At 50.8% G+C, this 12,227-nt stretch overlaps 1 protein-coding gene across 2 annotated transcripts in view; it reads left to right on the forward strand.

Annotated features, from left to right (window-relative positions):
- Positions 1-12,227, forward strand: part of LOC141101438 (lysozyme g-like) — a 117,409-nt gene that overhangs the window by 104,311 nt on the left and 871 nt on the right. For both annotated transcript variants that reach the window (XM_073590533.1, XM_073590532.1), the window contains exon 5: positions 426-588. In XM_073590533.1, the coding sequence (XP_073446634.1) occupies positions 426-588 (163 nt within the window). The remainder of the gene's footprint in view (positions 1-425; positions 589-12,227) is intronic.

The raw sequence follows: 12,227 nt of genomic DNA on the forward strand, positions 1-12,227 counted from the left end.
AATGATGGGCGGGGCTTGATACGCACATGCTGTTTCCCCATTATGTAGATAGGGGCATTATGACATCATAATGAGGGGCGGGGCTTGACACAGACACACTTTTTCCCCATTATGTAGATAGGGGCAAAATTGTTTGGTAAATTGGAACGCGCGCGGTTAAAATTTCGCCTCACAACATAGCTTAGGACGCTCTCGGGGTCCAGACGTGTGACTGTGCCAAATTTTGTGGCTGTAGCTGCGACGGTGCGGATGCCTATCCCGGACATACACACACACACACACACACACATACATACATACAGTACACACTTTGAGCTTTATATATTAGATGTAGTAGATAACTCATGGTTCATACTTGATGCTCTTTAGTATCTTTTAATTAGTTGTCTTCTAATTATGTCTAAACTTTGTATTATTCCTTACAGATTGATATACGTTATCATACACCTCATGGAGATTGGAAGTCTGAAAACCCTAGGGATTGGAATAATAAAGTACACATTTTACAGGGTACAGAGATTCTGGCCTCCATGTTTACAGCAATAGATAAAAAATTTCCAGGGTTTACAAAAGAAGAAAAAATGAAAGGTAACCACTGATTACAGAAATTTCCTAGACTTGCTTAATCTAAGGACCCGATTCTTTAAAGCTTGCACATCAGAATTATGGTGTACAAGCTCTGAAAAGTTGCAAAATTTAGGAGCAGTTGCATCAAAATTTAGTGACTTCTGGCTTTTTCACACCAGTTTCTCCCAGCTCTTATAAAATGCGTGGGACAGGGGCACAGTTGGGGTGGGACACCACAGCTGGGGTAGCGGTTGCCGGGTTATTTTAAGATACAGTACATAGGCAGAGTCCACTGAGCGCACTATCAGCGAGCACCCCCGGTCTCTTTAGCATAGACAGATGGGACCAACACAGTTTTTTCCCCACAGATTACCTTCTCCTCTGGTGTCAGCGGTCCAGACAAATAAGGGTCCCGAAGGCGGGCGTTGTCCAACAGGGAAAATAACTTTTTATTGAATAGTGATGAGGAAGTAAGGCACGAGTACAACACTGGTTTTGCTACTCTCTCCCTGTCACGCTTTCCAACCGCACCCACAGCAGTTGCAGCAGCCAAGGATTAGTGGAAATCCACATTTCGGGGATAACCCCTTCAGAAGCGGGGGCCCTTTCAGAGTCCTGGGGCCCATGCTGCAGTCCTTAGCCTTGTAGTCTTCGGGACCCCTACTGAGTTCCTGGAGTTCTTGGAGTCCCTGAAGTCCTTGAAGTCCAGGGCAACAGACCTCTCCCATCCGGGGGGGGGGGTCGGGCAGTGCCCCATCTGTGAACTAGATCTGCCCTGTCCAACGTATCCGGGCAGTTCTGAGGAAGCAGCAGCTTCCTCTCTCTTTGTGGCTGCAGGTCCAGCCCCCTCTGCTGCTGGGCCAGCCCCTATTCTTAACTGTTGCTTTCCCTAAGCTAACAAGAGTAATGCATATGGAACATTAGCGACATAGATTACATCAGGAACAATGCAAACTTTGCATAAACACATATCAAACATTACATTAAATGACAAACTTCACATTACAATACAAATACAGCATAATGGCACATAAAACATACTGGTACCTAACATATGTACATGAAGTGCACGGAGACCACACGGAAGGTGGAGGGGGCATAACTGAGGGGACTGCCAATCTCCTTACACCTGACTAGAGTAAAATTTGTGGCATGGGGCACTGAGGCGCACACCACTTATCAGATGCTCCTGATTCATATTTCTTCATCAAAACTGGCAACACCAGTTTTGACGAGTCGGGCCTTAAGTGTTTATTTTCTAAGTATAACCTACATACATACCTCTAGGGGTATGGAAAATACCTGTCTGGATTTTTAACCCCTTTGCGACCTCCGCTGTACTAGTACTGTGCAGGTCGCTTCCCTCCCTTTGATGAGCCCATATCTTTCCTGGCACACATCAGCTGTTTTGAAGAGCTGATATGTGATCGGAATAGCCGCGGGTGGAATCGCGATCCACCCACGGCTATTAACCCATTACATGCAGCTGTCAAACTCTGACAGCGGCATTTAATGCGCACATCGGGCCAGAAATGCACCCATCGGGCCAGAAATCCGACCACCGTTGACCTCCGTCACATAATCGAGGGTCACCGGTGGGTTGGGATATCAACCAGAGGTTTCATGGAGACCTCTATGGTTGTCAGTGATGGATTGCTATGAACAAGCATAGCAACTCATCAATTCTGTTACATAGAGGTGATCTGATCATCACCTGTATGTATAGACAACAAAACACGCCACTCTTGTAATGGAGAGATAAGGTGCCCAAGTAGGTTATCCAGCCCATATCATATAGTTTTGAAACAAACTTGGCACTCAGATAGTGATTTTATGTGAAAAGAGAGTTCTTTTTATTGTGCATCCATGGTTATGTTAAACGTTTTCGGTCCTGGTAGGGACCTTCGTCAGAACTGGATGCTGTCGTGAAGGAGAACCCATCAAGGCTAGCACGTGGTATGTGCCATCTGCGTCAGAACACAATCCACAGCGATGCAGATCGCGCGTACCACACGCTAGCCGTGATGGGTTCTCCTTCACCACAGCATCCCTCCATTTTTGACAACCAGCCAAGCTAAAGCAGACAGCTGGGGGCTGGTACTCTTAGGCTGGGAATGGACCCCCCCAGCCTAAAAATAGCCCGCAGATACCCCAGAAAAGGCACATCTATTAGATGGTGCTTTGCCCGGCTCTTCCCATTCGCCCTGGGTCTCCTGTAACAGAATTAAAATAATAAACAACAATATTCCTCACCTGTCCACAAAAAAGATAATAATCCATTTGTCCCGCAACAGGTCTATCTCTGCTACATCTAAATGACAGGCTGCATTGTTGCATGATGCGACTATACAGCCTGCTATCCAGCAGAGACACGCCTATGACCTGACTGACGTCAACTTAAGCGTGAGAATGTTCTCACGCTCATGGTGCCATCAGAAAGTTCCTGAGAGTTTACATCCAATGAATTCAGTTCATCTCACTGATATCAGCGCGAGTGCCGTTACAGCTTTTCCCACGGCGCTCATGCTGATGTCAGTGAGTTGAACTGAGTTCATTGGCTGTGAAATCCCAGGACTTTTCTGACAGAACTGCGAGCGTGCAAACTTTGTCGCTCATAGTGACGTCAGTCAGGTCCTAGGAGTTCACCGCCAGACACTAAGCAGCGGCAGCACATGTTGCTCAATGTCTCTGGTCAACGGCAGGCTGTAAAGTCTCATCATGCAACAATGCAGCCTGCCATCTAGATGTAGCTGGGCTAGACCCATTGCGGGACAAATGGATTAATATCTTCTCAGCAAACAGGTGAGGAATATGGTTGTTTATTTTAATTCTCTTACAGGGGACAATCGCTTCACTGGAATGGGCGATGATGTGAGTATGATTTAATTAACATTGATTAAAGGAGTCTGTGTTATTATTTCAATTAAAGGACTTTCTTGTGGGTGTGTGTGTTTTTACACAATATGACTATGAGGTTAGTAATGGGGCATCTTATAGAGGCCTGTTATGAATGAGTCACTGGAGGAGGAGAAAACAAAAATACAAGCTAAGTCCAGAAAACCGGAGAGGTTGGTAGCTATCTGATTGCAGACCCCTAATCCTATACACCACAACTAACAGTAGCCGTTGGGGGTTCCTACGGTGCCCTAGACCCCTCGTCACAGCCGGAGAACTACATAAGCCTAAAGAAGGAAAGGGGAAATCTAAACTGCCCCAGAGCAGACCCCAAAGCAATAGACAGCCCCCAACATGTATTGTCGGTGAAAAACAGATGAAAACACAAACACAGACAGAAAGACAGGCTGAGCAAACGATGGGGCCCAACTAACTAGATAGGACAGGACAGAAAAGATGCTGGCTGCAATCCGCAAAGAACCCTACCAAAAATGTCCCAACCGTCTGATAGGGAAAAAGGCCCTGAAGTCGCTACACTTCAAAATCACTATATCAGCACTCAGGTATATTCTGAAAACAGAGCAAAGAGATCAACTGATCAGAGACAAAAATGGAATTCAGCCAGTCCCAACCAGGACTGGCTGAATACAAACACTAAGGAAACCAGACAAAATCTCATGGAATAAAAGCAGGGCAAAAACTTAGCTTTTAGTAGACAGGAACTAAACTGGATGCAAGAGCTCAGAGCAGAAAGGATCACCAGCAGCGCTGCAGGGCGTCGGCTGCCTTATATCCACTCAGAAATTCCAGATGTCCAGTCACACTCCGCCGGTTCAGATGACAAGTTCTTCCCATCCCAATCAATTTCACTACCTGTCTTCACCAGCAGAGGGAGTTCATCAGACATTAAAGGTGAAGGGGAGAATGAACTCACAACAGAGGCCTCTCCATTACTAACCCGTGGGCTTGATATCACCGAATAATATAAAGGTGACATCAACCTACAAATATAAGTCTTACTTGCCACCACCACAGGTCAAGTGGGAAGAGCCAAGCAAAGCGCCAGAATTTGCGCATTTACGGTAATAAATGCGCCTTTTCATGGGGCAGCTTTGGGCTATTTTTAGGCTAGTGGGCCAATATCCACGGCCACCAGCTGTTTGCAATAGCTTGGCTAGTTGTCAAAAATTAGGGGGACTCCACGTGTTTTTTTTTTAAAATTATTTATTTAAATAATTAAAAATTATGGTGTGGGGACTAGAGTTGAGCGACTTTGGTCGGATTGGGTTTCATGAAACAAAATTTGTTTCAGATGAAACTCGTCCGACTAGGGCGAAAAATGTCGGAGTTTCGTCCAAAACCCGACCCCCAATGCAAGTCAATGAGGAATAAAAGTCCGCATTGAGCGGATGAATGTCATCCACTCAATGCCGACTTTTATTCCCCATTGACTTGCATTGGGGTCGGGTTTCGGACGAAACTCCGACTTTTTTCACCCTAGTCGGACGAGTTTCATCTGAAACAAATTTTGTTTCATGAAACCCAATCCGACCAAAGTCGCTCAACTCTAGTGGGGACCCCTCTATTCTTGAAAACCAGCCTTAGGCTATGTGCACACGTTGCGGAACTCCCGCGGAAGTTACCGCGGGAATTCCAGAATTCCATTCCGTGGGAAAACTGCATTTTAAATTCTCTCGATTTTCCTGCGGATAAACTAGCAATTTGCAAGCGCAATTAGCTTGCAGAATGCTAGCGTTTTCCAAGCGATTTGTAGCATTGCTTGGAGAACTGATTGACAGGTTGGTCACACTGGTCAAACAGTGTTTGACCAGTGTGACCAACTTTTTACTATTGAGGCTGCCTATGCAGCATCAGTAGTAAAAAGATCTAATGTTAAAAATAATAAAAAAATAAAAAATCGTGTTTCTCGTTCGCCTTATTGGGGGACACAGAGACCATGGGTGTATGCTGTGCTGCCACTAGGAGGCTGACACTATGCACAAAAAAAGGTTAGCTCCTCCTCCGCAGTATACACCCCACCGACCGGCAGGGAATTCCTCAGTTTAGCTTAGTGTCAGTAGGAGGTGGACACGGGTCTTTCATTAGACCCATATCTACCTCGTTGTGCGTCGTTCCTTTTCAGGTTCCCGGAGGGATACAGTGTGAACAGTCACAACTGTACTCCCACAAAGAGACTATGAGTACGGCGTGTACTGCCACCCCGTATCCTCATAGGTCTCTACAGCAGGACCAGGAGACCGTACACGGATGTGTGTCAGGCGATCCAGATGGTCCTCGTCCCCCGCCTCCCACCCACTCGCCTACCAGAGCCTGTCGGTTGGATGAGGCGCGTATACTCTTCGTGACAACACACACTGGATGAAGGTACCTTTATTATAGTGACGGAGGGTAAGTATGAGGCCCGGGTCCCATTCTCCTCGGCAGCCCCAGAGGTCACTGTGGCGGTACTGCGACGCCTCCGCGCCGCCCGCGCTTCCCGGCGGCCGCCGCATTTAATTCAGGCCCCGGCTTCTCGGCCTGTTCTGCCGCAACTTGCCCCCAGTGCATTTCTGGGGGGGGGTTTCTCCCTTCCGGCCCCAGCGAGCCTCAGGAGCGGTCACCGCGGCAGTGCTGCGGGGCCTCCGCGCCGCCCCGTGCTGACAGACGGCCGCCTCATCTAATCCAGGCCCCGGCTTCATCTTGGGCCTTGTCCTGCGTCGCGGCCACGCCCCCCGCCTTCTTTCTCGGGCGGGCTTTCCTCCCGCCCGCTTTAAGCCTGCCCACCGCCTTCTCCCCTCACGCCAAGTCTCCCCGAGGCGGCGCTGTCTCCACCCACCCCAGTCTGGATAGGACGGCGCCATTTTTAACATCGGCGGTTAGCCCCGCCCATCTTCTTCCTCGGTCTCTGCAGGGAAGTGCGCGCTTCCTGCTCTGTTCTCAGGCTGCCGCCATTTTCACAGCCTGTTAGCCGGACGCTGTCTTATCTGCCGTGCCCCCTGCAAGCCCAGACAAGCCGTGCACTTCATTTGCTGGAAGCTGCGACAGGACACCGGACCGTGAGTAGCTCTGCGACTGCAGACTGACACCCTCCTCTGCCTCCTGTCCCCCAACCTTCCGGCACTGCCTCAGTGACTGTCCGTCAGTATGTCTAATTCTAAGTCTGACCGCTCTCGTCCTCCTGCCTCCTCTTGCACCTTAGTTAAGTACTTTGCGTGCTCTTCTTGCAATCGCAAACTTCCCTCAGGTCAGTCCACTTCCCTCTGCCTGGATTGTAGCAACCCTATTCAGCCTGACGCCGACCAGGAGCCATCTAGGGCCCCAGGCGAGAGTGAACCCCCCCCATGCCTGGCTGGGCCTCGTCTCTATCACAGTCAGTGGCAGACCTCACCAGGGTGTCTCAGACCCTAGTAGCCGTCCTGGATAAGCTGCCCCTGGACACCTCTACAGGGTCCAGCAGGTCCCGAGAGATTCCATCTGAGTCGGCCAGCGATAGTCGCAAAAGACCCAGGCAGGATCCCCAGCCGGATTCCTCTCCTCGCCCCATGTCACCACATAGTCCTTCTCGGCAGCATCCCTCCCGGGCCTCCTCTCCCGAGTCAGGTGAAGTGCTCTCGGACGGATCATCTGAGGGGATCTTAGAGCTGGATTCGGATCAGGATGCGAACATGAGGGTTACTGTGCAGAACCTCATTGTAGCGATCCACCAGACCTTCGACATTGCTGACCCCCCTGCGAAATCCTCAAATCAGGAGGTTTCATTCAGACGGGAGGAAACACCCTCCAGGGTATTCCCTTTACATTCCGAGTTTGGAAAGATTTTTACCAGAGAAAGAGGGGATCTGACCAGACGCTTTCAACGAGGGAAGCGTCTCGGCGTTCTGTACCCGTTTGCTAAAGAGCTCACGGACAACTGGTCTGCTTCTCCCTCGGTCGATCCGGCCGTGTCCAGGCTTTCTAATAACACGGTTCTCCCGCTTTCAGGCGTGGCGTCTCTTAGGGATTCTAATGATGGGATCATAGAATCCCTAGCGAAGTCTGCCTTCGAAGCGGCTTCGACGGCGGTATGCCCAATTTTTGCTTCATTTTAGGCAGCAAAAGCCATAGCCACTTGGGCAGAGGATCTTCGTCAGGGCATCCTAGAGAAAGCACAACCAGATCGATTGGCCGATCTTGCCAATCAGATTTCCCATGCGGGGGATTATCTGCTTTCTGCTTCTTTGGATGCCGCATCCTGCGCAGTCCAGGCATCAAGTAACGTTGTGGCAATCCGACGTACAATTTGGCTCAAGGCCTGGCAGGCGGACCTGTCTTCTAAAAAGTCTCTTACTAATCTGCCTATTCAGGGAGGGCGCCTCTTTGGATCCCAATTGGACCAAATTATTAAGGACGCCACCGGAGGCACGAGTTCTCTCCTGCCTCAGGCCAAACCTCGCAGACCCCCACTGAGGCGTCAGTTTCGACCCTTTCGGGCTTACCGCCGTTTCAATACGGCGGAGACCTCCTCCAACCAGCAAAGACCGCAGGCACGCCAAGATAGGAAGAAAGTTTCCTTCAGACCCACTCCCTCCTGACGCTCCCACTATTCACGGGGCAGACCATCCAGATCCGGATCGGGTCGGCCCACATCAACATGACTATCCTCGGACTCCCGAGGGTCCCTCCCAATTGGGAGGTCGACTCCTGTTCTTCAAGGACGTCTGGCTGGCCTCGGTAGAGGACGCTTGGGTCAGGGAGGTTGTATCATCAGGATACAAGATAGAGTTCATCTCTCTTCCACGGGATCGTTTCTTCGAATCCCGTCCTCCAAAAGATCCAGCTTTGATCCCGGGGTTCTTTACGGCCATCGACTCTCTCCTCAGTCCCGGGGTGATTGTGCCCGTTCCCGAATCGGAGCGGTTTACAGGGTTTTATTCAAACCTGTTTGTCGTGCCGAAAAAAGACGGGGCGGTCCGATCCATCTTGGATCTCAAGCTGCTCAACAAGAGAGTTCGTCAGAAGTTCCTGCGTTTTGCAGTTCGCCAGGAACATTACCAGTTCGTCGCGCTGCCCTTCGGTCTCGCCACCGCTCCCAGAGTCTTCACGAAGATCGTGGCTGCGTTGATGGCCTTGTTGAGGATCAGAGGTCTCGTTCTTTTTCTGTACCTCGCCGATATTCTGATCAAAGCTCCCTCTTTCCAGCAGGCGCGCCTAAGTTTGACGATCGTCCTGGACACTCTTTCCGATTTCGGGTGGATCATCAACAGGAAAAAGTCCTGTCTGGTCCCTACTCAACGTCTTGTGTTTCTGGGCCTACTGTTCGACACTCGTCAGTCAAGGGTCTTTCTCCCACAAGAGAAGATTCTCTCCCTGCAGCAGGCTGTGCGATCGCTGCAGACCCCACGATTTCCGTCCCTCCGAACAGCTATGAGGGTCCTGGGAAAAATGGTGGCGGCGATAGAGGCAGTTCCCTTTGCCCAATTTCACGCCAGACCTATCCAACATGCCATTCTGTCGAGGTGGAACAGGTCGGCTATGTCCTTGGATCGCTCTGTTCGTCTTTCATGCCGGATCAAGCGGTCACTCAACTGGTGGTTGACGTCACCTCTCATCCTCTTGGGGCGGTCTTTTCTTCCTGTTCATTGGCAGATTGTAACAACGGATGCCAGCCTCCTCGGCTGGGGTGCAGTGTTCCGCAATCACACTGTTCAGGGTCGTTGGTCGACTCAAGAATCTGCTCTGCCGATCAACGTTCTAGAGATACGAGCGATCCATCTGGCTCTCGTCCACTGGGACAGACTCCTCGGGGGCCTGCCTGTCCGGATTCAGACAGACAACGCCAAAGCGGTAGCATATGTCAACCGCCAAGGAGGGACATGGAGTGCCTCAGCCCTGGCAGAAGTGTCCAAGATCCTTCAGTGGGCAGAGATTTCGATTCCGACAATCTCCGCGGTACACATTCCCGGCGTAGACAACTGGGCCGCCGACTTTCTCAGCCGCGAGGGTCTCGCGGCAGGAGAGTGGTCCCTACACCCGGAGGTATTTCTTCAGGTCTGCAGTCGTTGGGGAACCCCGGACGTAGATCTGCTAGCTTCTCGCCTCAACAGGAAGGTCCCACAGTTTGTATCCAGAGCTCGAGATCCTCTCGCAGTGGGCGCCGACGCTCTGGCCATTCCTTGGTCACAGTTCGAGCTCCCCTACCTGTTTCCTCCCCTGCCTCTTCTTCCCATGCTGTTGAAGATCAAAGCAGAAGGAATTCCAGTCATTCTCATCGCCCCAAATTGGCCCAGAAGGTCTTGGTTCGCGGACATTGTCAACCTTCTCGCGGACGCCCCCTGGAAGCTTCCAGACAGGGCAGATCTGCTGTCTCAAGGTCCGATTTGCCACCCCAATTCTCGGCCGTTCAATTTAACGGCGTGGCTGTTGAGACCGAGGTTTTGAAAAGGGCAGGATTCTCCGGTCGAGTAATTCATTCCATGATCCGAGCCAGGAAGCCATCATCTTCCAAAATTTACTACCGTACTTGGAAGGCCTATTTCACTTGGTGTGAGGCCAATAACATCGCGCCTATGTGCTTTTCGCTCCCTTCCGTTCTGGCGTTTCTTCAGGCAGGGCTGGATGCGGGGCTTGCGCTCAGTTCCTTGAAGGGTCAAGTTTCGGCACTCTCCATTTTATTTCAGAAGACTTTGGCCTCCCGCCCTCAGGTCAAAACCTTTCTTCAGGGCGTGGCTCACACGGCCCCTCCGTATCGAGCGCCCGTAGATCCATGGGATCTTAATCTGGTTCTTGAGGTTCTGCAAGGTTCTCCCTTTGAACCTCTCAGAGAAGTCTCCCTTTCCCTTCTCTCCTGGAAGGTAGCCTTTCTGGTGGCCATCACCTCCATCCGGCGCGTGTCGGAATTGTCGGCTCTTTCTTGCCGCTCTCCTTTCCTGGTACTTCACCAGGACAAGGTAGTTCTGCGGCCTCCGCCCTCTTTTCTTCCGAAGGTGGTGTCCTCCTTTCACCTCAATGAGGATATTGTTCTGCCGTCCTTCTGTCCGAGTCCAACTCACCCTCGGGAGCGGTCCCTGAACAAGCTGGATCTGGTCAGGGCAATGAGTCTATCTGTCTAGGACGTCTTCCTTGCGAAAAACAGACTCTCTTTTCGTCATTCCAGATGGGGCGCGGAAAGGTCACCCGGCTTCCAAAGCTACTATTGCTCGCTGGATCAGATCGGCAATTTTGGAGGCCTACCGGGTTAAGCATCGAGTGGCCCCTCCAGGGATCAGAGCGCACTCTACCCGGGCAGTGGGTGCTTCCTGGGCGGTACGCCACAGAGCCTCCGCGCTGCAGCTTTGCAAAGCTGCAACCTGGTCTTCGGTTCACACGTTTGTGAAATTCTACAGGGTCCACACCTACGCTTCGGCGGACGCCAGCCTAGGTAGAAGGATTCTGCAGGCAGCAGTGGTGAGTCCACTGGCCTGATGGAAGTTTGTTTCCCACCCCAGGGACTGCTTTGGGACGTCCCATGGTCTCTGTGTCCCCCAATAAGGCGAACGAGAAAACAGGATTTTTGGGTTGCTTACCGTAAAATCTGTTTCTCGGAGCCTTCATTGGGGGACACAGCACCCTCCCATGTTCTACAACTCCTGTTCTTACTTTGGTTGATTGGTTACAGTTGAGTTGTTTGTTCTGTTTTCAATCTATTCTGTTTCTTCTCCTACTGCTTTCTCACTAACTGAGGAATTCCCTGCCGGTCGGTGGGGTGTATACTGCGGAGGAGGAGCTAACCTTTTTTTGTGCATAGTGTCAGCTTCCTAGTGGCAGCACAGCATACACCCATGGTCTCTGTGTCCCCCAATGAAGGCTCCGAGAAACAGATTTTACGGTAAGCAACCCAAAAATCCTGTTTTCTCACCTTCCGACGTCCCGCGCAGCGTTCCCGATCATCGCGATGCTCCCGTTCTCAGTAATGCCTTGCAAGACCTTTGATGATGTAGCGGTCTCGCGATACTGTAGCGGTCTCGCAAGACCTCTACATCATCACAGGTCCTTGCCGCAAGGCATTACTGGGAACGGGAGTTTGCGCGAGCATTCGTAAGGCTGTGCTGGGCTCCGGATGGTCAATATAACCCGATTTTTTTATTTTTATTCTATTTTTTACAGGGATATGGTACCCATAGCCTGGAGGACAGTCTCCTCTCCTCCACCCCCTGGGTACCATCCGCAAATGTTCTGCTTATTTTTCGCATGGTGGGCACAGCCACATGCGGAAAGTAAGCAGAACAATGCATTCCTATGTAGGCGGAATCGCCGCGATTCTGCAAAATTAATGAGCACGCTGCGTATTTTTCCGCGATGCAATTCCCCCGCGGGAAAATCCGCAGCATTAGCACAGCATTGCAGAATCCCATAGGATTGCATGGGATGCTGTTTTTTTGTGTTTTCACGGCAAAATCGCACGTTAAACACCGCCGCGAAAATGAGAAAAAAGCGCAACGTGTGAACGCAACCTTACTGAAGCTGACAGCTAAGGGTTGTAGCCCGTAGCTGTCAGTTTTACCTGGATGGTTAGCAAAAATACATGGGAACACCATGTCATTTTATTATTTATTTATTTATTCATAGCGCAGCTGGCAGCTGATGAATGCTCCCATCAGCCGCCTCTTGCTCTCACTGTTAACAGCTGTCTTCACTTCAGCACCCGGCGCCAGAGATCAGCGCAAACAGTACCTCTGATTCCCAGGCACTGGTACCTGTCACACGAATGACACAGGGATGTCATCCATGTGTCATCAGTGTGCATGTGA

Source organism: Dendrobates tinctorius, unplaced genomic scaffold (assembly GCF_039654945.1).
Source record: "Dendrobates tinctorius isolate UK_male_01 unplaced genomic scaffold, ASM3965494v1 ptg000117l, whole genome shotgun sequence".
NCBI lineage: Eukaryota > Metazoa > Chordata > Amphibia > Anura > Dendrobatidae > Dendrobates > Dendrobates tinctorius.